General features: G+C 53.7%; 1 protein-coding gene across 2 annotated transcripts in view; it reads right to left on the reverse strand.

The window, feature by feature from the left end:
• The window catches only part of TRABD2B (TraB domain containing 2B), a 220,996-nt gene that overhangs the window by 35,388 nt on the left and 160,170 nt on the right, over positions 1–25,438 (reverse strand). Inside the window, exons 3-4 of one of the 2 annotated variants that reach the window (XM_059922237.1) lie at positions 7,973–8,119; positions 1,245–1,419 (exon numbers count right to left, since the gene is read on the reverse strand). In XM_059922237.1, the coding sequence (XP_059778220.1) occupies positions 1,245–1,419; positions 7,973–8,119 (322 nt within the window). The remainder of the gene's footprint in view (positions 1–1,244; positions 1,420–7,972; positions 8,120–25,438) is intronic. The other variant, XM_059922245.1, reaches the window with a different exon arrangement.

The following is a 25,438-nucleotide window of genomic DNA, read 5'->3' on the forward strand; positions in this document are numbered from 1 at the left end:
TGCTGAGAGCTGAAGGGGAGGGAAGACAGGTGCAGACACACACAAACCCTGGATCTTGCCCTTGCAGTATTTGGGGTTGAATAGTGGGGGGTGGGTGAGGCAGACCTCCAACAGTGGACATGCCCTGTTATGAATCAGGATGTCCATACAGGCCTTTCTGCGTTAGACAGGCTGCTCGGCTTGATCTAACTCAGCCTGACGCAGGCAGGCAGCGTGTGGGTAGCGGGGCAGGGAAGGGAGGGGAGAGAGAGGACAGCCCCAGCGAGCACAACCCCCAAGGGTGCGACGCCCGCCAACCACCTCATTTAATTCTCACAAAACAGGAGGTGAATTCGTTCAGCCCAAATTGCAAGCAATGAGAGCGAGAAATACGTTTGTCACTGTAGCTCCGGAGCAAAAGCTGATAAATAAAGGAGGCAAATGCAGTATCTTGGTCCCAAGGTGGACATCAGGAGAGACAGCCATGGAGAAAGGAAGACAGAGTGAGGGAGAAGAAGCAGGAGAGGAACAGGCAGAGAGACGCTGAGCAAGTCCTGGACCTGTGCCTGCGTGTCTGGACTTCCCAGAGCCCCAGAAGGAGCATCAAGGTCATGGTCCATATGGTGATGATAAAATTTGTATTAACTGTCATCATCATAATGATGCCGGTCATTGTGGCTGCCATTTTGAGTTCCTACTATGTGGTACGAATCTTTGCAACTATTCTACAAGGTAGGTCTTTTCAATTCATCACATAATTATTGTTATCACTGCCCATACATAGAAGAGGGACTTGAGCCCTTGAGGAGGTCCCCTCTGAAGCCATGCAGTCTGCAGGGGGTTGGGCTGGGATTTAGAGCCAGGGCTGTGGGATGCCAGAGCCGCCTTCTCCCCACTGGGCCACGTGGCCCTCACTGACGTGGCTTTGGCTCTGAGGGGTGGGCCCGAGCCTGGGCTGGACACTGGGAGCTGGTTTCAGTTCTGGGCTCTCAGAATGGCCTCCTGGGGCATGAAGGAGCCACAGAAGTTATCCTGGTTTTGGCAGTGGTCACTGCCCTTGTCCATGGGGACTGTCACAAAAGATCCCTTGACCAGAAGCAGGGGACCTGCTTTGGATCCCAGCTCTGCTGAACACCATGTGGCTTTTCCTGCTCATTCGGGGCCTCAGCTTTTCCCTTTATGAAGTAGAGGTCAGAAGAGGGTCCAGCAAACCTCCCAGCCCTTAAGGATTTGGCAAATAATCCCTTCCCCACTCCGGCCCAAACCTGCTCCGAAGGCAAAGAAGCAGATCTTGTCTTCGTTCTCCTGCAGAAGAGTCATGACCCTCTTCCCCATCCGCTCATTCCTCTTGTAGATGAGCTCCTGGCGGAAGTAGCTGTCAATCTCCTGGGCCGTGACCTGCTCGTGCGGCGGAAGGGTGGTGTTGATAAAGTTGGGCAGCTGTAAAGGCAAGACAGAGACTGCTGCCTTCAGTTCTTCCTGGAGCAGAGTGGCTTCCAATAAACACACACAGCCCAGTGTGGGGCTGGGGGCTGGGTAACTTACCTTTATTCAGGTAATTGATGCTTTTCATCAGTTCCAAGATGCTTTGAGATGACTGCTGTTATCCCAGTATCACAAATAAAGAAAGAAGAGCGAAAGATCCAGACAGGTGGAGAGCCACACAGCTAACTAAATGGCAGAGCCAGGCTAGAGCCCTGGACGCCACCCTCACACACGTATCACTCCCGCGTCTCTGCCTTGTTGAACCTCGGCTTCCGGACACAGAGGTCCTGGGAGGCTCTCACTGTAGCACTGACCCTGTCCCTGGCACGTACAGGGAATCTGGTTCAGCAAGCAGGTGTGGAGGGTCAGCTGAGCTGTCTGCGTTGTGTAGCAAAAAGGCTGACCTGGGCTTCAGGCCTTGTTCTGATGCTGTGTGACTTTGGCCAAGTTACTTAACTTTTCTGAGTCCAGGTTTCCTCATGTACAAGATGGGGCTGATGGTATTGCGGGGGATTGCATGAGATGATGGGTGCTGTCGTGGACACCTTTCAGCCCACCCCACCTTACAGAGGTCAGAGGAGGGGTCATAACCTTTGGTTCTCCCAGTGTATCAGCCGTGGTTGGCCACCTTCTGTTGCCACCACTATCTCTGCATGCCCAGCTCCACCGCTGCTCAGGACGTAACCGAAACCCTCCATCCCTTCTTGAAAATTTCAACTCCAGGACCAAGGCTTCCTTCCATAACAGTGGCTTGTTCAACAACCTGGCTTGGAGCTATCCATATTTCCCAGCTCTCGGCCCCATGTCCACACTCAGCCGCATGGCCTGGGGCCAGCATTTCTGACGTGTCCTTGAACGAGGCAGAGAGCTCCCTGAGTTCAGGGACAGCACCTCTGTCGTTCCTGGGCCCCTGCTGCCCGGCACAGAGTAGGTGCCTGGCACAAAGTAGGTGCCCAGCACAGGTTTCTGGAGCCTTGAACATAAAGATGTGCCGTCCCTCCTCACCACATCACCTCCTCCTGTTCTTCCGTTCCCAACATGTTTCCTCTCTAACCTGCTCCAGTGCTGTGGCCTTCAGCATGTGGGTGGGGTGGGAGAGGAAGCCATGGACCACTGAGGACCCTGAGGCCATGAGTAAGAATACCTGCTCTTTCCCCACAATCCACCAGTGTGATGCTAACCTCCAAGCCCTTGCTCACAAGGGGTGCCCCCTTCACCACTCTGTCTTCACCAACCCAGGCCCAAAGCACAGGACACAAGGCCTAGCTGACTTCTGAACTGGCCAGATGGAGAGTCTAGCACGAGGAGACTAAGTTCCTGCAGGTTTTAGCCCAGCCACATGGATTCTAGAGCCACTGACGAGTTCTCAGCCCTCTTTCTGAGGAAAATGGAGGCATCAACGGAGGCTGAACCCAGAGGGACTCTGGGGAGGCTGGGACATCTGCCTCTGCTATCTGTTGGCCAAGGACCAGGGCATTCCCTGAGTGAGAGGGGCTTCTCTGCCAGAAAGGCCTGATACGCTGTTCTGGGATGAGCAAGACAATGATACGACCGGTATGCCCTAAACTTGAGCAGTGCACAACCTAGGTAGCTGTATGCAGCAGCTCTGCCAGTGCCCAATCAGGGCCAGCACAGAGTTGGTGCTTGGGGACTGTTTGGCAAATGGATATATGAAGGAATAGAGTTCTTACTCCCTCCCCTAACCATGGAGCGGATGCTTGGCAGCCCTGGTAAAACAGGCCACACTTGGACTTGATGCCACTATAGGAAACACTGCAGGCTTCTGAGTGGGGGAGGAGCACAAGAGAGGCTGTGACTCAGAAGGGTTATTTCTGGAAACCTGGCCCTTGCAGGCTTCTCTCCATTCCTTGGGTATGGAAGAGAACGTGGGACGATGTTGCACCGACAAATAAATATTTGTTCAACGAGTGGATGCATGGATGAATGGACGGGCTCGCAGGCAGCAGCTCTGGAGGTTGTGAATGTGAGTCCTGAAGTCAGACAGCTGGGTCAGCTCGGGCTGGAATCCTCCTTTTGCCACTTACCAGCTGGGTGGCGTCTGTAACTCACAAGTTACTTGGCCTCTCTGAGACTCAGTTTCCAAATTGGTCATATAGGGGTTATATATATTGTTATAAGAATTAAATGAGATCAGTTTTGGCAAGTGCTTAGCACAGCGCATGGCACAAAGGAAGTCTTGACTAAACGTCAGCTTTGTACAACTAGCCTGGAGGATGGGGCTGGCTGCATCATCTTTCCCCTCTGACGGCAGGGGCTACAGTGAAGGGTGGCCTTGGACAGGGGATAGAGATGGAGATGACAGAGAGATGGCCTTCAGAACCATCAGAGAGCCTGAAGGCAGCATTCTGCTTCCCTTCCCCTCTTCCAAGCGTCCAGGCAGAGGCCTTCTCCCTGTGATGTGTCCAGCCCTCCCTCCTCAGGTCCCTGACCATGAGTGTGCATTTGTGGATGACGAATCTCCATTCAATCTTTAGGGAGCTTGAAAAAAAAAAAAAAAAAGAACAAGAACTAGAAAGTTCCATGTCAAAGCCACAAAGAAGCTGGGCTAGCCACTGGGTTCCCTGGGCTGCCCTGCAGCTGGCGGACATTCTCTGCATGTTTCATGCTGATGGCTCCTGGCTCCACGCCAAGGATGAGGCCTGGCTGGATGGAAGCAAATTAATGATGTGATTAGACTTGTTGGGAGTCTTAAATCTCTTGCAACAAGTTCAAGTGCAGGACATACGATAACATTTTAAAGAGGACACGTCGGGTCCCCAGGACCCTAAAGTGATAGGTCCAAGATGGAGTGATGAGAAGATGGGCCAGGCAGAGCTGGAGTGGGGCTGTGAGGCTCCCCTGACCCCCGACCAGGACTGGGTCAGGTCTAGTGGTCAAGGGCTCAGGTCTGCTGATGTCACAACCTCAGTGTCCTCATCCCTTCTCTTTATCCTGTCCATCCAACAGACACCTTCTGAGAACTTCCATGGGTCCAGCCCTGTGTCCAGCTAGGAGGCCACAGATAACCCTAAGACAGGGTCTGCTGCCCTGGCTGAGGCTCACAGCCAGTGGGGATCAGAACACTGGGGCACACATGTTTTAGAGGGCAGCGAGGGATGTGGGGGCCTGGAGGAGGCCCCTAATAGGGTGACAACGTGTCTTGGTTTGTTCAAGGCAATCCAGGTTCATGGCTACGGTAGACTGCTGCATGCCTATGAATTATTCTGACTCAATTACATTTGACCTTTTACTCTCAATAGTGTCTGAGTATGGACAATAAATATATATGGCTATTCGACACCTAACGCAGGCTGGGGGTTCAGAGAGGGCTTCCCAGGGGAGGGGCCTTTGGATCACCCTGCTGATTTGGGGGCACTGACAGTGCTAGTGACCGGAGAGCTGCGGGAGGCCAGGGCCTCAGCTATTTCTGAAGGTGAGATGGAGGGGGGATGAGGTGAAGCCGACCAAGGGTGAGGTGTGCCTGGCCCCTGTCCGCCAGTATGATCATCCTGGGCCCTGCATCTGTCCGGCCCCGGCCTCCAGAGGCCGCTCCAGCAGCCTCGGCACTGCAGTCGGAGGCATCTTTCTGACCACGTCCCTGTCTGGCTTAAACACCCCAGGGTGTCGGCCCCTCAGTGAACATTCTCACCCCCATATGATCTGCCGTCTGCTTTGCAGATCATTCCTCAGGACCTCCCACTGTCCTGTGCCCCTGCCACGCAGCTCGCTCTGCCTGCCAGCCCCTGCCTTTGTCCACACCTGGCCAGACTCTACTCTCAAGCCTGGTCCAATACCACCTTCACCTGCAGCCCTCCCCAGGTGCAGGCGGTGACTGCCCCCTCCAGCCCCTGTGACGTCGAGACCTCCAGCCGCAGACCCCTCCTCTGTTAGCACGCGGGCACTGGATTTAGCCTTGCTGCCCTGACACTAGGCTTGTCTGTGTCTGGGGGCGGGGCTGCCTAGTCCCTCCCTTGAGGGCTAGACTCAGCCTGTGCACCCCTGGGTTGCTATTCTAATCTGGGTGGGCCAGTCTACCTGTGCCCTCTGCTGTACTTCAGTACAGGCACTGCCAGGAGACCCCCGACGTAGTTCACCTGTCAGAGACATGCCAGTGGTTCTGGACACTGCGCAAAGAAACTCTGAACTTGTCATCCCCCGGGGTCACCCCATTCTTCCCTCTCTCAGCTTAGTGTCCTGCCCTCCGTGGCCAGGGCCCTGTCCTGCACACCACTCTCCCCAGCCTGGCCATGTCACGGCCAGGCCATCCTGAGTGGTGACGGGTACCCCTCAGGCACACAGCTCCCTGGCTGCTCAGGGCTCGCCAGCCTCTGCCCAGCGGAGGATGCGGTGCTAGGCTCTGTCACAGGGTGGGTGGATGGCTGGTGAAACGCCTGTGAGCCTCGTGCTGCCAGGGTCCTCCTCCCTCTCTCCTCTACCAGAGAGAGTCAGGGCACCCGGAATCCCAGCCTTCTGTGCAGGGCCTCCGCATCCTTCCTCTCCCTCACTCTCTGCACTGCACCGAGCACCGCACACGCCTGCGTGTGCCCGTGCAGCATCGCTCACTGATATTCGCTCTGTGCCATGCCCTGCGCTGGGCAGCGCGACGAGAGTGGACAGCACACCCTTGCTCTCGAGGAGCTTGGGGTCTAGCGGGGTCCCTGGCTATGCCTCCAGCCCAAACTCTCACCCCTCCTCCTGCTGTCTCTTGCCTCCAGCTTGTCTGCGTGGTTTCCTCTGCCGGAATGTTCTTCTGCCTCCTGTCTGTGGCCAATTCAGGTTCTTCTCTGACCTCTCTTATTTCAGGAGTCTTTCCTTCTCTCCCCAGCCCTGCCCCACCCCTACCCCCAAGCCCACCTAAATTCCTGCTCCTGCCACAGGCTCTAAGGGCATCCTCTACTCCCCCTCGTAGCAAGGATCATGCTTAGGTGCAGTCGCTTGTTGAATCTCCCCTTTTTCCCTATGAGACCCTCAGCCCCATGAGGGCAGCTCTCTCTGGCGCCCCACCATATCCCTTTCCATAGCACTGTGCCTGGCATTTATAAACTATTTCCTTCATTCATCCAATATCTACTGAGTCGTGCTCTGTGCCAGGCGCTGCTCTAGCCAATTATCAGTGAATAAAACAGACCCAAAACCCTGCCCTCAGGGAGTTTATGCTGTAGTGGGAAAGGACAGACAATAAATAATGACTGATCAATGAATCAAGATATATAAGTACGCGAGAAGATGATAAAGGCCATGAGGAAAGGTGGAGCATCGTAAAGGGGACATTTTGGCGGGGGCGGGAGGGGCGTCAGGTTGCAATTCTAGACCGGGTCGGGGCCCGCCTCACTGAGCCGATGACATTTGCATTATGTCTTGAAGGCAGAGAGGGGGTGAGCCATGGTGACACCTGGGGAAAGGCCTTCCGGGCCGAGCGAACAGCCAGTGCAAAGGCGAAGTGTGTGGGTGGGCTCATGGGTCAGCAGGGAGGCCTGCGCAGCTGGAGTGGCATGTGGCGGGCAGGGGGGGAGGCAGAGGACATGGGGTGGAGGCTGGGGAAAGACCACGGGACCACGCAGGCCATCACAGAGACTCTGGCTTTATCCTGAGAAAAATCGGGAGCCATTCAGTGTCCTGAGCGGGGAGGTGGCCTGTTCTGACTAATTCAGCTGCCTCTTGAATGAATGGATAATCAAGCACCAGACACAGAAAGCACAGGGAGCCTAGAGGTGCCCGGGAGAGAATCTAACTCCACCCAGGGTGTCAGGGCGGTTTCGCAGGTGAGATGACGCTGGACCATGGCCCGAGTGGGAGGAAACTGGGAGGGAGGAGCCTGAACAAAGGCAGAACTGTGGGAAAGGGCAAGGTGCATAGGGGAAGTGCTACAAGTGGCAGAGGTCAGCAAAATGAGGTCTTTGGGGCGGGAGACCTGGGCTGTGATGAGGTCCGTGGAGGGTAGGACATAGAGAGGGGGCCTTGACTGCCTACAAAGTATCTTGGAATTTATCCCGAGGGCAACGGGAGGCCTGGTGGAGCCATGCTCAGCTCCTCGGCTCCCACTCACTGTCTGCCCAGCCTGGGGGGAATCTTTCCTCTAGGACTCGAATCGAGGCAGAGAGCCCTGGGCTGGACTCAAGCCCAAGCTCTGAGCACCTGTGAGCTTTACCTTTTCTGGGCTTTAATCTCCCCAGATGCTGGATGAAGCCTCATCGAAGCCTCCCTGTTCTTACAGGCAAAGCTTCCAGGGTCTAGGCCCCAGAGTCACACACACCAGGCTCAAGCTCTGCTCTTGACAACTTGATAACAACTAATAAGTGGTGTGGCCTTGGGCAAGTCTCTTCCCGTCCTTGAGCCTCAGTTTCCCCCATCTATAAAACGGGGATGCCAAAGCTCCTGCTTACCATGGCTGGAGAGATGATTGCCTGCGCCTGGCACACAGTAGGTGTCTAATAAATGCCTTCCTATGGGCCTGGCCTTGGGAACTGGTGTCCCGGAGCCTGCCCAGGCTGGGGGAGGGGAGCCTCACCTGGGATGTGTCGTGGTTGAAGATGACGGCGTTGAGGTCCCCGCAGTTGTAGTGCTTGATGAGGTCCTCGGTGGTGTAGGGTGCCTGCAAGCTCCCGGCCCGCACACTCTCGTGCTGCAGCAGGGTCTGGTTCAGGGCAAACAGCACCTGCGCAGAGGGAGGAGAGGCGTCAGGGCTGTGCTCAGGGACCCTGGCTGAGGCCCCTGACCCCTCCAGGACTGGCCCTCCTCCCGCTGGACTTTGGGGCAACAGGCCTGAAACAGAGTGTGTGAAAAGATGGGAGGGGCCTGACACCAGCTGGCACCGCCCGAATGTTGCATGTCTCCCGCTCTTCACTCACTGGCCTCTCACCACATTCAGCCTGCTCTCATCTCCAGCCCTTTGCCCTCACAGGTTCCCAGTACTGCTCTGGGCATCAACATCTTATCTAATAATGTGGCAAAGAGAGCCCTAGTTGTGTCCGGGTTTTGGAATGATGGGCGAGTTTTTCTTTTGACTCCTTTCTTCTCGAGTGCCTAGATAAGTTCTAGAAGGAGCACAGACTCATTTTGGAATCAAGAGCACCCCCAAACAAAGCAAAACAAACAAATGAACAAAAAACCAGAAAGCCCATTAGATGTCAAGGCCCAACCCAAATGCCACCTCCTCCAGAAGCCATCCTCACACCAAGCAAAGGCCTTAGGAGCTGAGCCCCCAAGTTAGACCTGTGCTGCCATTCAGCACGCGTTTCCTCCAGCCCCTCTGTGCTCTGGGCCACTGTACCAGGCCCTGGGGACACAGCTGTGCCCAGCCAGACCTGCCAGGCATCAGGATCACTTGGAGTGCTACACAAAAATATCAGAGATTCCAGAATTGGAATCTCTGAGGTGGAGCCCAGGATGTGTATTTTTAACAGGCTCCCTGGGAACCTCTTTAGCGGTCCAGTTGCTTCTGGCATTTGAGGACCATGGCTCTAATGGAACATGCCTTGCCCAAGGCACAAGGCCCTGAGAGATGATCTAAAATGTCCCATTTTAGATGGGGAAACTGAAGCCAAGGAGGGGAGGGGAAGTGGCCAATTCTGCACGGCTGGGACTAGAGCCAGCTTCACACAGCTATGCATCCCAGACTCCTTTGGCCAACAAAAAGGAGGAGCTTGACCAGTCAGTGGGTTATTTAGCACAAATAGAGGGAAAAACAATTGCAATTCCTGTGCAAAACGCCAGGAGGTGGTCTCGGGCCACCTGTCCTTGCTGTTTCCCCAGCTCCAGCCTCCCTGGCAGTCCTCAGGCCCTGTTCATCCTGTCTGCACACTGTCTTGGACAACACACCCCCAGCCTTAGTCCACACCAGTTCAGGCCCAAGCCTCTCTCACTGGGTCCACTGCAACCCATGCTCCTCTCTGCAGACTCCCCCCCACCCCACTTCCCACCTATCCCATATTCTTCTGCCACAGCTATCCTTTAAAAACACAAATCTGATGGACTTCATCTTTCTTTTTTCGCTCAAAACTTTCATGGATGCCTCCTGCCCAGGGGATAAAAGCCTAGCTCCTCACTGGAGCCTGCAAGGCAGCGGCCTGGCCGCTGCTGTGGTCAGTGACCTCGTTTCCAGCCCCTGTGTCTCCAAATGCTGAACTACTCAGCAGTCTTCTGTCTCTGTGCTTTGTATATGCTGTTCCCTGTGCATGAGAGACCTCCCGCCTCTGTTTTCCACTTGCAAATCGAGACTTGGCCTTCCAGGATCTGCTCAGATGTCTCCTCCGTGAAGCTTCTCTGACCAACTGGGGGCTGGGTGAGGCCCCTCCCCAGAGCTCCCACGGTCTCCCTGTGTGGCAGAGTGATACAGTAATGGCCCCAAACCTTAACCCCTCCCTATATACATACCCTTGGCCATGGGACTCTGTAGCTCCTTCACATTCTGACTCTGGACTTGCTGCATTACACATGGAGGCCAGCATGATAAGCCTCCATAGCCAAATGGAGGAAGCGTTACACATGTGCTGCTGTCTTTTACACATCACATTGCCCTGAGAGCAGCCCAGGCTGGCCTGCTGGAGGGTGAGAGGCGTGCGTGGCAGAGCCCAGGTGTTTGCGTCGTCCCACCAAGGCGGTCCCAGTCCGGCAGACAGCCAGCCGGCTCCCAGACAAGCAAGTGAGCCCAGCTGAGCCCACTGAGCCTGCCTGCCTGCCTGCAGCTGGGCCCAGACATGTGAGTAAATGCTTCACAGCACAGCTGTGGCGAGAGATGAGGGACCCACCCTGCTTCCCTCCAGCAGGACGTGAACAATAGATTGTAAATGCATTTTAGCTACCTGTCTCCCCCCTTAGGCGATGAGCGGCTTGAAGACAGGAATTGCATCCTATTTATTTTTGCATTGGCAGAACTCAGCACTGTGCCTGGTAGAGGGTGTCACCCATCCTTTCTTCGGTGCTTTGACACCTGCTGTGGTCAATTCATAGTTCAAGGTTGCTCAGTAAGCCCTTCAGACTAGCCCCTAGAACTCTGGCATTCTGTCTGCACTTGGGGCACGCTGCCACCACGTGGCAGAAGTTTCCGCCAAGTGGCATTAGCCACGTGGTTCCAGAACACATAATCTGAACAAAAAAGCTCAGGTAATAGGTACACAAAGTCTAGCTAAAATACTGTCTTGGGCGACTGGGCCAAGCTTGTGCTTGTGAGAGCACCTCCACCCATCCCCTTCTACTTTTGTTTCTGGGCGGGCAGGAGAGCTGGATTGCACTGAGCTCTGGCAGCCCAGCCTGCTTCCCATAATGAGCTGACTGGAGATGAGGTCAGGCCCCACCACCCCACCTCTGGGCCTTCTCCAGGCTTCCAGGTTCTGGCCACCACCCCTGAAATCCAATCTGCAGCCACCTGGCGCAGGGTGTCGATGGCAGCAGGGCGGCTGGGGATGGATCGCAGCAGGCAGTGGCCTTGTTGCCGTGGACATCGCTAAGGCAACAGGCACTTCCTCCTGCATAGCAGATGCCTGGGATGAAAGCGTCCAGGCGGGCTGGAGCTCTCTCCTCCTCTGGGGGCTGGGACACACAGACTTCCTGTCACCACACCCTGCGCTGCACACACCTGCCCTGCTGCTTCTCAGCGCTGGCCCCACCTGGCCTGTGCTGAGGTCATCGGCTCAGGCGCCCAGAAGACCCGGCTCGGGGGGCGGGGAAATGGCCCCCGGACCCTCTTAGACACATGGAGTCACTTCTGCAGTCATGTGGCCCTCGTGGAGCTGGGAGGTGTTCTAGTGAATGAAGCACGTTACAGTCTGCAGGGCGCTGAGAACAGTCCTGGCATGTAGTAAGTGTGGAATAAATGCTTGGAAGAAAATAGTTAGACCTAAACCTTCCCTGATTGGAGCTAGAAGGGCCCAGCAGTTTTTCAAACCTTTTGTAGCCATGGAATCCTTTTTTGTTGTTATTGTTTTCCAGAGGAAACTTACTTGGAACTCAAAATGTGTAGCAGATAGAAATGGGAACTTCCCTCATTGAGGTAAAGGAGGCAGGCTATTTACCTGAAGTCCCGCTGGCTCAATGTCCCCCCCACCGTGACAGGCTCCCAGTGCTTCTCTGTGGAATCCACAGAGCCTCGTTTGAGAACCACTGATCTCTTCGTATGCCCTCTTCACATGGAAGAGGAGAAAAGACACGGGTCCAGGACAGGCAGGATGAAGCTTGCCCACAGGCCACACGGCGAGCTGGGGGCAGAGTGGGTTCCCTGTTCCCTGACGCCCAGCCTAGGACCTTTTGCTGTGCTCTGGATCATGTCTGGGGCTGGATTTCCCGAGGTCCACTGGCACAGTCCACATTCATCCCCCACACCTTGCCATACCCATTTTCTTTCAGGAGCCTTGTGAAATAGCCAAAAAACAGCTAGGGAGAATTTATTATTAACATGTTTAGAGGTAGAACACTGAGATCAGATTATTCAAGAAGCACCTCTAGTGTGGCACAGCCGGGGTGTGGTGGAGTCGGGACTGAAATCCAGCCCGTCACTCCAGACTCCCCTCAACCCCCATCACAGACCCCGGAGCTTCCCTTGGTTGTGGCACTTACCCCACTGAGATGTCCATTTCAGGTAATTCCCTGTTCCCTGCCTGTTCTAGACTGAGAGATTGGTGAGGGCGGGGAGCCTGCCTCTCTGGTCACTGCTGAACAGCAGACACTCAAGAACTATGAGAGGGAAGGATGCTGACCCTGAATCCCACGACCTTCCCCCTCTACCTCCTGCCTCGTATCCATCCTTTGCAATTTGTGAAGCAGTCCTCATCCATTGATTACTAGGGTCACTATGTTTATTGAGCACTTACTATGCGTCAGAAACTCTCTAAGCCCATATTAATTTATCTAACCTTTACAGCAACTCTAAGGTAGGGCTAGTATTAGCTCCATTTCATAGATTGGGGTGGTGGGAGGGGGCAGTTGCAGCAAAGAGATATTAAGTAACCCACTGAAGGTGACAAAGCTGGAGGGGGGCGGATGTGCATTCAAACCTGGGCCATCCAGCCCTGGAACCCATCCTCTTAGTTCACCACTGCCCTCGGGACTTCACTCTGTTCTCCTTGGGAGAGAGCCAGCAGGGAGGTGTCCCTATTCACAGATGGGAAAACAAAGAAGCAGAGGGGAAGGGGACCCAAGCCCACATGGCTTATAAAGGACAGAGCTGGGCTACGAAATTACTTTTGTCTAGCTCCAACCAGGTTCCCATGACCAGGACTTCAAAGTAATACGTGCTTCTTCATGTGCATTCTTGGTGCTTCCAACAGACATAGGGAGGTAACACTCATTCATTCATTCAACAAACATTTACTTTCTAGTGATTCTCTGCAGGCGTCTGGGGTTGTTGGATTAATTGGACTTGGTTTCCATCCACACGGAGCACCTTTTAGAGGCAGATATGCCAATGGGCCTTTGTAGTAGAGGATGGCTGGAAAGTGGGGCCTTCAAAGCCCAGTGCACAGGCGCGAATAAGTGCCTTCTTGCTCTGATTCCTGTTTCCCTGTCATTCACCCTGAATCCTCAAGCCTGGCCCTGCTCAGACTCCCAGGCCTCAATGCCTTCTGCCCCCCGGCCACTTCAGAATAACAAACCCGCCTCGCCCCTAGCCTCGGTGGCCCACTCTAGGATAATGTTTATGATAAGGCTTTGACATGAAATAACAAACACGGGGTGAAGGCGAGAGCCGCCTCACTTCCCCTGGACGGCCGTATGTGGAGGCCCGGCCACCAAGAGCCCCTGAACATCCTGGTGGCACCCCCCTCACCGGTACTTGCAGGCCAGGAGCTGGCCCGCAGCGTCTGCTGAGTGTAGGCCTGGAATTTAAACACATCTTCAAACATGGGCCTTGGATGGAGGGAGACAGGCGCCAGGAGGGTGGGGACAGGTTTATTGTTCCAGATCAGTCTATAAACAGTCCTGGATGGGCTGGAAGTGTGAATACCGAGGCCTTGTCGGCGCAGCAGCGTCATCGTGAGAAGGCCGGACCCACTTTGTCAGGAAGGATGTTTGAGACAGGCCTGGCTCTCAGGCTGGGACCGTCACTTCTCACCCACCCCGAACTATAGGGAAGTCACAGCAAAGGCCCCAACCCACTCGCCGGTGCTTACTGAGCACCTGGCATGGGCCACGCACTGTTCTAGGTCAGGGGATTTAGTCAGGGACAAAACAGACCCAAATCCTACTCTCACTGAGCTTATCTGCTGGGGAGGAAACAGAGAATAAATAAAATAATTAGTAAAATGTTAATATTTAGTATGTTAAAGACACAACAAGAGTTCCATTGAACTGTAAGTTCAGACTGCCCTCTGTCACTTTGGGTTCCTCATGCCTCTAAACCAACAGGCGAAGCAGGGAGTTACTGGGCTGGCTGGGGGCCTGGTCCTGACGACCAAGGGGGAATTGGAGGTGAGGGAGAGCGCGTCTGCGGCATAGGATATCCCTTAGGGCGTCTCAGTATTACCAGGCCCTGTGGGTAACTGATGTCAGTGGGAAACTACAACGACCCAGTGTAGGCAGTCTAATGGCCCAGACCCGTCAGGAATGAAGGTTTGGGTCATCCCACCAGCTAAAGAACCACAACTAGCTGAGGAGCTTGCAGAAGGCAAAGGGAATAGGTAGTGATGGGGGTAATAGAAGAAGGTAGTTATAAATGCCAGCTCTGACCACGTGACCAGTTACAGAAACAAGGACTCTCCTAGTCCGGAGTATTTCTTCCTTAATTTGTTAAGAATGTGTATGTGTGTATAAAATCTTTGTTTTCTCCTGTCTCTTCTTTTTCTTTTCTTCTCTCCTATCAAGTAACACAAGACATATTTATTGACTTTATACCATAGTGTTTAAGTATTGTTAACTCAAGTACTCTTAAGTATTGCATTTAAGTTATGGTACCTCAAGGAGAAAAGTAAATAAATACCACCCAAAGACTTTGCATCCTCTTTTGGGGAAGGCATTAGCGTGTTTTGGTTGCAGGCAGACTTGTAATTGTTAGGCATAAGTGTGACCTTGTTATTATCTATTTGGAGATTAAGTATGATTTAAGGACATACTGTATGAATGCCAACTTGACAAGGGGTGGACTTGTGATGGTTAATTTTGCCGACTTGACTAGGCCATGGTACCCAGATACTTGGTCAAACATTCTAGATGTTCTTGTGAAGATAGTTTTTAGATAAGATTCACATTTAAATCAGAAGACTTTGAGTCAAGCAGATTATGCTGTATAATAATTGGATGAGGTGGGTCTTATCCAATAAGTTGAAGCCCTTAATAGATAAGACCAACCTCCCTGATGAAGGGAATTCTGCCAGCACAGTGACTTTGGACTTGAACAGCAGCATCAGCACTTCTTCCCTGGATTTCCAGCCTGCCAGCTCACCCTGTAGATTTTGGACTTGCCAGCCTCCACAATGCATGAGCCGATTCCTTAAAATAAATCAATCTGTACGTATATATGTATATGTCTGTCTATCTATCTATCTAGTTATCTATCTACACATGCTCTTGGTTCTGTTTCTCTGGAGAACCCTAACAAATACAGTATGTGTTACAAAGAAAAAAAGAAGCAGAAAAGGAGGGCAGAGAGTGATGAGAGAAGGGGCAACAGCAGGTGCAAAGGCCCCGTGCATATGCAAGGAGGAGCAGAGGTCAGGGTGGCTGGAGCTGAGAAAATAAGGAGAGTGATAGGCGATGAGGTCAGAGTTCACTGGCATGCCAGGTTCCATGGGCCACAGTAGGGATGTTGAGAAACCATCCCACAACTTTCAGAGAATGGATTGTTATTCCCACATGACATATGAAGAAACTGAGGTCTTGAGGATGGTGAAAGTACTTGCACAAGGTCTCACATTGAAGAACTGGAGCTGGAATTCAAACTCAGGTCCAGCTGACAGGTGCTGGGTTCTTTCTGCTGCCCCTGGGCCTGGCCCACCAAGCTGCCTCCACCAGACAAACAGACAAGTAGGGGCCAGTGTGTGAAGCCCAAATTCTGAGTGGTCAGCTGGGAAGGAGGAAGGGTGCTAGGACCTCAGTCATGGGGCCTGCTTAGAGCTGACATATGAGGAGAGGAAAGAGGTCACCTGGCCAAGGAACCCCACCTGGAACATGGCCTCCTGCGCTGTTTCTACTCTTTGCCCTGCCTGATCGTTCGGCTCCAGCCTTGTGCCGAACTCATCCTCCCAGCCTCAGGACCACCTCCCTTGCTCCCCCTTCTGCCTGGAACCTTCTTCCACCCACCAGCTCTCACTCCCCTTTCACTTGGCTACAGAGGTTCCCTTCTCAGGAGGACTTCCCTGGACCATGGGCAGGTCCCCCAAAGCACTGTCACTTCCTGGACCATTGCACTCACCCTGCTTCATTGCTATTTAATGCTCATTCTTCCTGCTTGATGGTGAACACTTCAAGGGCAGGAAAATTGCCTTTCTTGGTCATGGCTGTTTCTCCAGCAGAGGGCACAGTGCCTGATACTTACATAGTAGATGCTTGAGAAATACTTGTAGAATGAGGGAATGGTTGGATGGATGAAAAGCTGGACCACTCATCCCAGGACCCCGTCCTGAGCAGCTCCCTGCTGGGACCCAATACCCCCAGGGCACAGAGGTGGCAGCTGAGCCCCCTGGACCCTGAGCCACATGTCTGTCAGCCCTGAGGTGGGCTGGGGTGAACGGCAGCTCTGCTTCACAGGAAGGTTTCTCCAGCCTGGGGGAGAATTCCTCAAAGGTTAGAGCCTGTCAGGCTCTGGCTGAGGTTTATTTATTCATTCATTCTCCTTGCTCCATTGACAGCACCAAAGCAGTGCTGACGACTTCCCTGCTTCCTTCTCAGTATGTTGAGTCCCCCGGCCCCCGGCACAGAATCCTGTCTCCGGACACTGCACCACTGAGCAGCAGGCCACCAAATAAACACAAGGTTTCCTGGAGCCGGGGACTGGCTCTGTGCTGGCAGGTAGGACCAGAGCTCCCATCTCCATCTGAATCTCCACCACAAAGCCCTGGGCAAGCCATTTTCCTTCCCTGGGCCTTGGTTTACCCACCTGCGAAAAGGACCAACTCACACATTCATTGAATAAATACTTATTGACCACTTCTGTACCAGATGCTCTTCTACACCCTGAAGGGACAGCAGTAAACACAGCAAATAAAGATCCTTGTTCTAATGAAGCTTTCATTCCAGTAGGAGGAAGCTGACAATAAACAAAAATAACCAGTAAAATATGTTAGAAAGTGATAGCTGTTAAGGAGAAAATAAGGCAAGGAACATAGGAAGTGTCTGTGTGTATGCTGGGGGTTGACATTTTATATAAGATGCTCAGGAAAGACACAATGAGAAGTGACATTCGAGAAGAGATCTGAAGGAGATTAGGGAGGTGGTCATGTGACTATCTGAGAGAAGGAAGGATGTTCTGGGCAGAAGGAACAGCAAGTGCAAAGGCCCTGAGGCAGAAGCGAGCCTGATGGGTGTGAGGAGCAGGAAAGAGGCCAGCGTGGTTGGAGAGGAGTGAGCTAAGGGGAACTAGTCGATGAGATCTGTCTCAGGCAGAGACCCAGCAGCAAATAGATGGTGCACTGCCCGTGCAGTGAGCTCCAATGAGGTAAGTTCAACTGAAAGGGTAATTGAAGCACACTGAATGATGGGAATATTCACAGAGGTGTGGACAGGAGACGGTGGAGCGCTGAGGAACAGCGGCAGTGGGAAGCTTTCCTGCCCCTAAGCCTTAAAGGGAAAGGCGGGGGGGGGGTGGTGGTGGTCAGGGACCTAAACCCAGCCAGAGCCACGGCGGTCAGAGGGGACCACAGCTACTGCTCCACGGCCTGGACCACGGTGGCCAGCAGGGAGGAGGGCGTGGGTGGGGGGCAAGAAATATCCCAGCTTCCTTGCCCTCCTGCCTGTTCATCCCCTGCCAATGCTTCCCACTGAAATCAGGATAAGGGAGGCAAGGTGATGTGTCACTGCAGGGCTCAGAGCTGGGAGGACAGAGGGTCGATCTGGAAAGGCAAGGGGGATTTCCAGGACGCAGTCAGAAAGGTAGGGCGGGGTTGGTGGGGAGAACGTCCCGTGGGGGTCTGTGGGCCTCAAAGGCCTCTGGCTTCCCCCAACGGGGATGGGAAGTCCCAGAGAGGCTGAGCAGAGGTGGCTGCAGTAGCTCTGTTGACATGGAATCCGGGGAGATAGGCGTGAAGCAAGGAGATGAGACTGAAGATGAGAGGGCAGCTGTCTTCCTCCTAAAGAGGGATCTCTGAGCACGTCCCTCCCTCCCCTCCCCTTACCCTGTCCCCAACCCCAGCCACAACCCAAGAACTTGGGCTTGGCTTCTAGCACAGACGGTCCCTGCTCCGTGGACGCCCACCAGGTGGACCTCGGCGATGCGGCCACATCCTCCAGCTGCCCTGCAGTGTGGGCTGGCGGAGCCTTCTGTGCTTTCCCAGGCGGGCAGCGGAGGCTGACTCACCCTAGCTTTCTTTCCTTCTTTTCTCTGGATGCCTAGTTTCTCCACCCGAAGACCACCCTTAAAGATCCCAGCATTCCTCTTCTGTCCTTCAAGTCATGCCAGGAAAGGCTCATAAATCCGGAGCCACCCACAGGAGGAGATTAGCATTCTGCTGGGTAGGGAGCTAACAGCCGGGCTGAGGCAGGGGCTGGGCTGGGGGTGGGGACAGGCCCAGAGGCTTGGGGTCTCCAGGAAGGGAGTTCGTGTGGGGTCTGCCCTGTTGGACGGCAAAAGGGTCCCTTGCTCTTCAGTTTTAGGCACAGGTAAGCCCAAGGGAGGCTGGAGACCTAGATTCTGGTGCTGCAGGCTCTGACTCCAGACCAGTTGTGGGCCCACTTTCTGGTCACAGGTTCCCTCTCTGAGACACGAGGATGTGGGAGTACTTCTCAGCTCTGCTTGTCATGTTCTATGAGCCCAACATTTTGGGACGGTGACACCCCACCATGTCATGATTTAAACTGTCTACGGTTCTAGGCACTTGGCACATGGAAGCTCATTTATTCTTTTTTTTTTTTTTTTTTTTTTTTTTTTGACCACAACAAAAGCAACAATGATTGCAATTACCAAACATGAAACACACTCATACTATGTCATAGTATTGACATTCAGTCCAGTAATCCTCCACTGTAACAGCTCCTTTACTTTGCAGTGAAAATTGATTTGTATATTCTTTGCCTCTGAGTCCTTGTGGAATTTTTTTTTTTTTTTTTTTTTTTAATTCAGACAGAAAGTCACAAAAATTATACTCATCCTCATCAGTTCACTCAGTCCCATGTAATTAATTTTTTTTTTCATCTTGATCTTTTGTTAGCACTTTTATGAGTTCATCAGTTTTTCATTAGAGTTCTGAAAATGCTTATTCATTCAGTTCAGCAGTACAGTCCGTTACCAGAAACCTGTATCATTTATTCTTTATAACAGCCCTGTGAGGCCAACATTACTGACCCCATTCTACAGACAGGGAAACCAAGGCTCAGAGAAGTTGGTGACATCACATGCTCCCCCACTGTCAGGGCTACGTGGCCCCAGCCTTAGCTCTGCTCAGTGTGCCAAGCCCTCCCTGACCCTGGGGTCAACTATCTGTCATGAATTTTTTTTTGCTCCCCAATCATCACTTCTGATCTCCTAAGTTGAATACATACCGTGAATAGAGGAAAAAACCAAAATGTATCAGAAAGTCCCACAGAATCATCTAGGCCGGCCTATTTCCAGTTATAAAGCTTTGAGGAACTTCAAGGTGGTAGATGAGTTGGAGAGAGAAACAGGTAATTATAAAACCCTGGGGTGAGTTAATGATAAAAGGGAAAAACAGGGGCCTTTGGGGTCGCAGAGGGGGTTTGTGATGCAGCCTGGGAGTTGGTGAAGGAATCAGGCTTTAAGCTGGGCTGTGCAGGATGAGTGGGGTTGAGAGAAAAGCATGTTCAAGGCAGAGGGGCTCGGAAGTGCATGATGTGTTTAAAGACGTGTCAGGAGTTAGGCCCGGAGGGGACCCGGTGGCGAAGGGCCTTCGGTCTCAGGGGGAGGGCTCCACGCTCCACCCAGCCCTTCTCTGCTGGATGTTCTGACAGTGGGCTGGTCACCTGTGGCGGCGGAAATAGCTGGGGAACCACAGATGAGCAGACTGAGACTCTCAGAGGGACAACGGTCTACTGGGCAGGCAATCAGTTGGCGGTGCCCATGGTTACCACTATCATCATCATTATTGTGAAGCGGCTGCCTCCATTGGTTGGCAGTATGTAGTTTTTATTTTTCCTGCTGTCTCAGACCTGCCTGCTGACACAGCTGCCTAGACTTCAAAAGGCAAGTCTCCATTTTCATTTGCAAAATCAGTATGAAATTCCTAGAGGGCTTGTCTAATTCCTTCTGGTCTGACCACACAGCAATTACCAATTTGCAAGGAGGAGTGGGGGGAGCCTCCCGAGCCCTAGCAGGGAGGGGACCTCTGTTCTGCCTGGGGCCTGGGCAGCAGCTAGGGACAACGGATTTGGGGTGGGCAGTTCCAGGTGGCCTGGGGTGGGAGGTCGGGGGTGCCGGCTCCGTGAGCACTCGGTGCTGATGAGTGAAATTGTTTCTCCGCTAAGTCACAGGCTACAAGTGCCTCGGAGACCAACCACATAGAGCAGCAGAAGGGGCGCGGCTCGACCCTGACTCAAATCTGGGTCCTGCTACATACAGGCTGTGTGAGGTTCCCATTCTGGTGATGTGCTGCCATGGGAACATGGGCCAGGCCCTTCTCTTCTCCAGGCCTCCGTTCACCCATCTGCCAAGTGGGGAGAATTGTACTTGTCCGCCCCGCCTAGGGAGCTAGCGCTCTAAAAACCTTGGCAAACATTCCTGTCCTTCCTTAGGGAATTTTAAGAAGCTTCTGTTCCCTAAGCAGCAGTGGGGCAGCTCTGAAGGGGGGCAGGAGCCAATGTATGTGGATTATTCCCATTCACCCCTCAATGATCAATATGGATTTGTGCCAGGCCCAGTGCTGGGTGCTGGGGCCGTGGAGCCACTTCTATCCTCAAGGAGCTCAAGGTCAAGGGTAAGGTGGAGCACGGCAGGAGGCACCCAAGGAAGGCTTGCAGCCAGATGCTAACATCACTTGTGAAGCTGGGCACAGGGATGGACACAGTGCAGTGGGAGCCCAGCGGAAGGGGGGCTCATCCAGCCAGGGGAGGACCGCACACAGGACTCACGGAGGAGGTGCTCTGCAGTGATACCTTGTGAGAGCGCACACCTACCATGCAGAAGAGAAAGAAGAGGAATTCCAGGCAGTGTCAAAGCCCACAGTGTCAAAGGCTGGGTGAAGCTGGCCAGTTCGGGGAAGTGCCGATGATCCCCTGGTCTAAGCGCAGCGTGTGTGGCTGGTGAAGGGCGTGAGCTGGGACTGGAGCAGGGAGCTGGGGTGAGATCCGGAGCTCAGACTTTATCTAGAGGACTATGGGAAGCCATAGAAGTTATACAGACGGGAACGACCAGTCCGACTTTCGATTTAGAAGCTGCCCTCTGGCTGCTTCGCTGAGAAAGGATCAGAGGAGCACAGGTTCCAGGCAGGAGACAGTCTTAGCCCTCTTGGGGCTGGGAGAGGTGAGGAGGCCCCACCTGGGCCTGGGGGGCTTTGGGGATGCATGGAGGAAGTGAAGGCAGGCTAGAATTCCAGCTCCTTTCTGGCTTGGTTGTTCTAGAAGCCTACACCTCAGGGCTCTCAGTCTCTCCCCCTGCCCACCACTGGCCCAACTCCCCTGCCCTGAATTTCGGGGCTGGGTCCTCACTCTCTCTTCTTCCACTCCAGGAAGTCTTGAGCCCCACTTGGGGGAGCAGCTGGACAGAAGAGGAGCAGGCCCTGAATGGCAGGAGGAAAAGGAGACAGCCTGGGACTGGCATGGGACCTGCAGCCTTGAGAGCCCAGGGAATGGACACTCTCGCTAGAGTACATCAAAGGCAACAGCTGCATAGAACTTGGCCTCATGGACAAAACTACAATACAGTCCCAACCTCTCCGGCTTTTCGCCTGTTTAGTCACAGGAGGCAATTCTTGGCAGCAGGACGGGAGCGTTGGAGACTCTGGCTCTGCCAAGAGAATGTCAGTTGAGGGAGGGCCCTTAGATCCTGTGTGGGATCTCACTGTCTAGAGAGGATGCGGTGGCCCAGAGAGGGCAGGAAGGTGCCCAAAGCCACACAGCAAGCAGGGGGATGCAGACTAAGACAGGAATGAGGCTTTACTTGAGCAGTTTGGGTCTCTTATGCCCCCTTATCCCTTCCTTCCCCCCACCACAGAAAAGGAAAATGTTTTTAGACCGGAGGCAAAAGAATGTGAAGTTGAAATCTGAGCCTTGGGTCTTGGGAAAAGAATACAGAGAAGTCAGACGTATTCTGGATGAGCAGAGATCTGCTTACCCTGCAGACGGGAAATACTCAGGGCTGTCCAAGGCCTCCTTCTGCGCAGGTCTCACCTGGGAGGGCAGGCCGAGTGTGAGCCGATGGGAACAGAGAACGCCTGCCAACACTGCTAGGTAAAGGGCCAATCTACCACGGGCGGAGGGAGGCGTGCTCAGCCTCTTAGCTCCCTGCCTGTAACCTTCTCTTGGGGTCTCAGGTCCATGCTGGCATATTCCACTGCCTGGCCTGGAACTGCCACCAGGGCCCTGGCAGATCAGGGGCAGGAGTTCTCGCTGGCCTCCACTTGTCCACACCCACACCCTTCCTGCCCCGCCTAGAAGCTCACCTCCTCTAAGAAGGCCTCCCTTCAGCTCCAGTCTTTGTCTTCTCCTTCTGTGTGCTTCTGCAGTTGAGAAGGGCAGCAACAGGCCAGAGTTTCTTTCTGCCTTGTGGTGTCTGGGGCTCTAAGAGACTGTGGGTTGTGTAAGAATGTGTGTGTGAAAGGGAGAGACCAGATGGAGACAGAGATAGACAGATGATCGACAGATTCAGGACAGGTGTATGGACGGCCCTGTGCACTATCCACGTCAGTAGGAGTCCTAACCTGACTTACGTTCACAGATGTACCAAAAAACCCCTCTATGCCAGGCGCTGTGCAGGACTCCCAGGAAGACTCAAGTAAATGTGATTTAGTTCTACTCCTTCCTGACATCAAGGCGCCCCATCAATCATTCTCCACGGTTCAGTCTTAACGCTGGCCCACCAAGGTTCTCTGTGATCTTGGTCCCTGCCCTGTTTGGGTCTGCACCCTCATCCCCCTCCACTCTCTTCCAGTTACTTTTATTTCCACGTGCTGTTGGAGGACACTGCAAAGGATGATCTCGGACCTTGAGGCTCAGGATCCGGGCTGTACCCGGTACGTTGAGCATCCCTGACCTGATGCATGCCCACTGGTTCTGGGCCTAACAGGGAAAGGGGATGCTGTGTGTGGGCGTGATCTTTAAAAACCATAAATGACGTCACAGCACTCCCAGGCTCAAATCCTTCTTGGCTCTGCTCTGCTCTAGGCATAACCTCTGACTCCCTCAACACGCCTCTCAGCTCTGCTTGGTGGGCCTGCCTGCCTCCTCAGATTCACCTGGCTTCCTGCCCTCCTCGCTCTGTGTTTTCAACATGCTGCCTTGACAGGCTTTATTTGAATGTGTTCTTTTGTTCCCACTTCAGGGCCTTTGCACATGCTGGTCCTTCTGCCAGGTGCGCTATTCCTGTCATCCCTCTCTTTTTTTGCCCCATTAACTCCTACTTATCTTTCAGATAGTGGTTCAAGCATCACCTCCTGAAAATGTCTTCCCTGATGCCCAGATCAGTTCAGGGGCCCCCATTCAAGTCTCTGCTATACCCTGTACTCTTTCTTCAGCCTACTCATAATAGTCTGCTTCATATATTGACATATATAATCATTTGTTTAATGTCTGCTTCTCCTAATAATAATTTTAACTACCATTGATTAGCCACTTGTTCAATGCCAGACACTGTACAAAGCTCTTTACAAATATGATTTCATTTAAGTCCCCAACAACCCTCGGAAGTAGTTACCATTTTTATCACATTTTACAGATGAGGCCAAGGAGGCACAGAGTTGCTAAGTGACTTGCCTGAGGTCACACAGCCAGTCAGCGATGGATGAATCAAGATAGTCTGGCCATTTTAGCCACGTGCCAGTCTTCCGCCCGCTGCCGCGGAGGAGACACGATGAGGGTGGGGACCATGTCTTCTCTGCTCATCCTCACATTCTCAGCACCTAATCTGGGACCTGGACTCACAGCCACCCGCTAAAGGGAAGGAAGGAAGGAAGGAGAGGCTGGGGTGCCAGCTGTTGGAAAGACAGCCAGGAGCAGCCTCCAGAGGCCACGTCTTCCCTGCCTCCTGGCTCCTGAATCGGGGAGAGTTAGTGTTCAAGACCAGTAAGTGTGCTTTTGCGAAAGAGACGGGGCAGGCAGAGAATGCAGACGTGGAGCCGGAGCTGGGCAAAAGCCACGTGTGGACCAGAGCCTCGGGGTTTGGAGGGGCCTCAGCAATCATGCAGCCCAGGGCTCCTCAGCTGCGGGGCTTCTTTTCAAAGTCCACTCCCTCCAGGGAGTGTCTCCCTGGGGACGTGCCGCAGGTCCAGGCAGAGGGCTTGTCGGTGTAGTGGCGGCGCTCATCTCCCACCCACAGGCCAGGCCATCGCAGGGCACCGACATGGACCGTGGAAAGGGATCTCCTTCTACGGTCCTGATGTCTGTCTCCTGGAGGCTTTCCCTTCCGCTGGAGGAGCCGACCTGCTTCTGAGACTGGCATCTGTTCTGGAGATGAGGGCCCAGTCCCTTCAGGGGACACGAAGGGGGCCCCTCACCATCCTCCCCTCTGGCCGCACCCAGGCCCTAGCAGCCCGCGGCCCAGGAGCAGGCCTGGGAGGTCAGTAAGCCTGGGAGGCTTCCCCCCAGCTCCCCGGCTCCCCTTTGAAGGGGATCAGGTTCCCCCACAAACATAAGTGAACAAAAATATGAGAGAAAAGGTCTTTGTTCTCCCATTTACAGCGTCAGAAAATATGTAACAAATTAGCTGTTTATGAGGTAAGAGAACGGGGCTGTGCGCCGTGGCCAGGAGGCAAGGCTGCCACACAAGGGGCCCTTTCAGCACACTGAGTGCAGGGGGCAGCCCAGCCGGGTAGGACAGCTCACCGGGCCTGGCACCGGCAGGGCAGACGGAGGCCCCACCTGACCCCTGGCTTGGACGGGGTGAAGCCTGGTGAGTGGGCACAGGGCCCCAACCAGTCAACAAAGAATGTGGCCCTGGGAAGGGCCAGGCAGCCGGCGAGCGGGAGCGGGGACCTGGGGAGGCCTGGCTTCCCAACCCACCTCTGACCGGCGCCCCCGAGTGACCCCGCTGGCCTCCTCCCCTGCTGGGGACCTGCTTCTCCACCCCGAACAGGAGGGCCTGTCCGATGCTCTCGGGGCACACGTCCACCTGCAGAAAAGCCTGGGTGGTGGCTTCCCTGCCAGTTCCTCTGAACCTTAGCGGTGGGGAGGTGGCTCTTGGCAATGTGCAGGGACTAAAAAATCAAACTATCTTTGATTTTTCCTCCGGGGTTTGATCAAAAATTCCATCTGAAGCACCAAACAGAGGATGTCGTTAAGGCCAAGGAGAACCAGTGAAGGGGTGGTTGGCAGAGCAGGAAGCAGCGGGGAGAGGGGAGAGGGGAGAGGGAAGAGGGGAGAGAGGAGAGCGCTTCTCTCTTCAACCTTGCCTTGGCCGTTATTTGCTTCACCAGCGTGTTCAGAATAGCAAGGGGCGGGCTGAGAGCATTTGGAAAGAGCTTCTTGGGCTATCCTACTTGGTGATTCTTGGAGTTGGGATTTCACATGCCTTACTTGTCCTACTGTGGTTCTGATGCCCTATGACCTTGGCTTTGGCATCTCACGATTTGGTATTTTTTTGTTTCTCAGGTTTGCATGATTTATTTCTTTTTTAAAAATTTTTCATTTTTTTATACAGCAGGTTCTTATGTTATCTATTTTATACATATTAGTGTATATATGTCAATCCCAGTCTCCCAATTCATCCCACCACCATCACCCCCCTGCCCAC

This window comes from Balaenoptera ricei, chromosome 1 (assembly GCF_028023285.1).
Source record: "Balaenoptera ricei isolate mBalRic1 chromosome 1, mBalRic1.hap2, whole genome shotgun sequence".
NCBI classification, from domain to species: domain Eukaryota; kingdom Metazoa; phylum Chordata; class Mammalia; order Artiodactyla; family Balaenopteridae; genus Balaenoptera; species Balaenoptera ricei.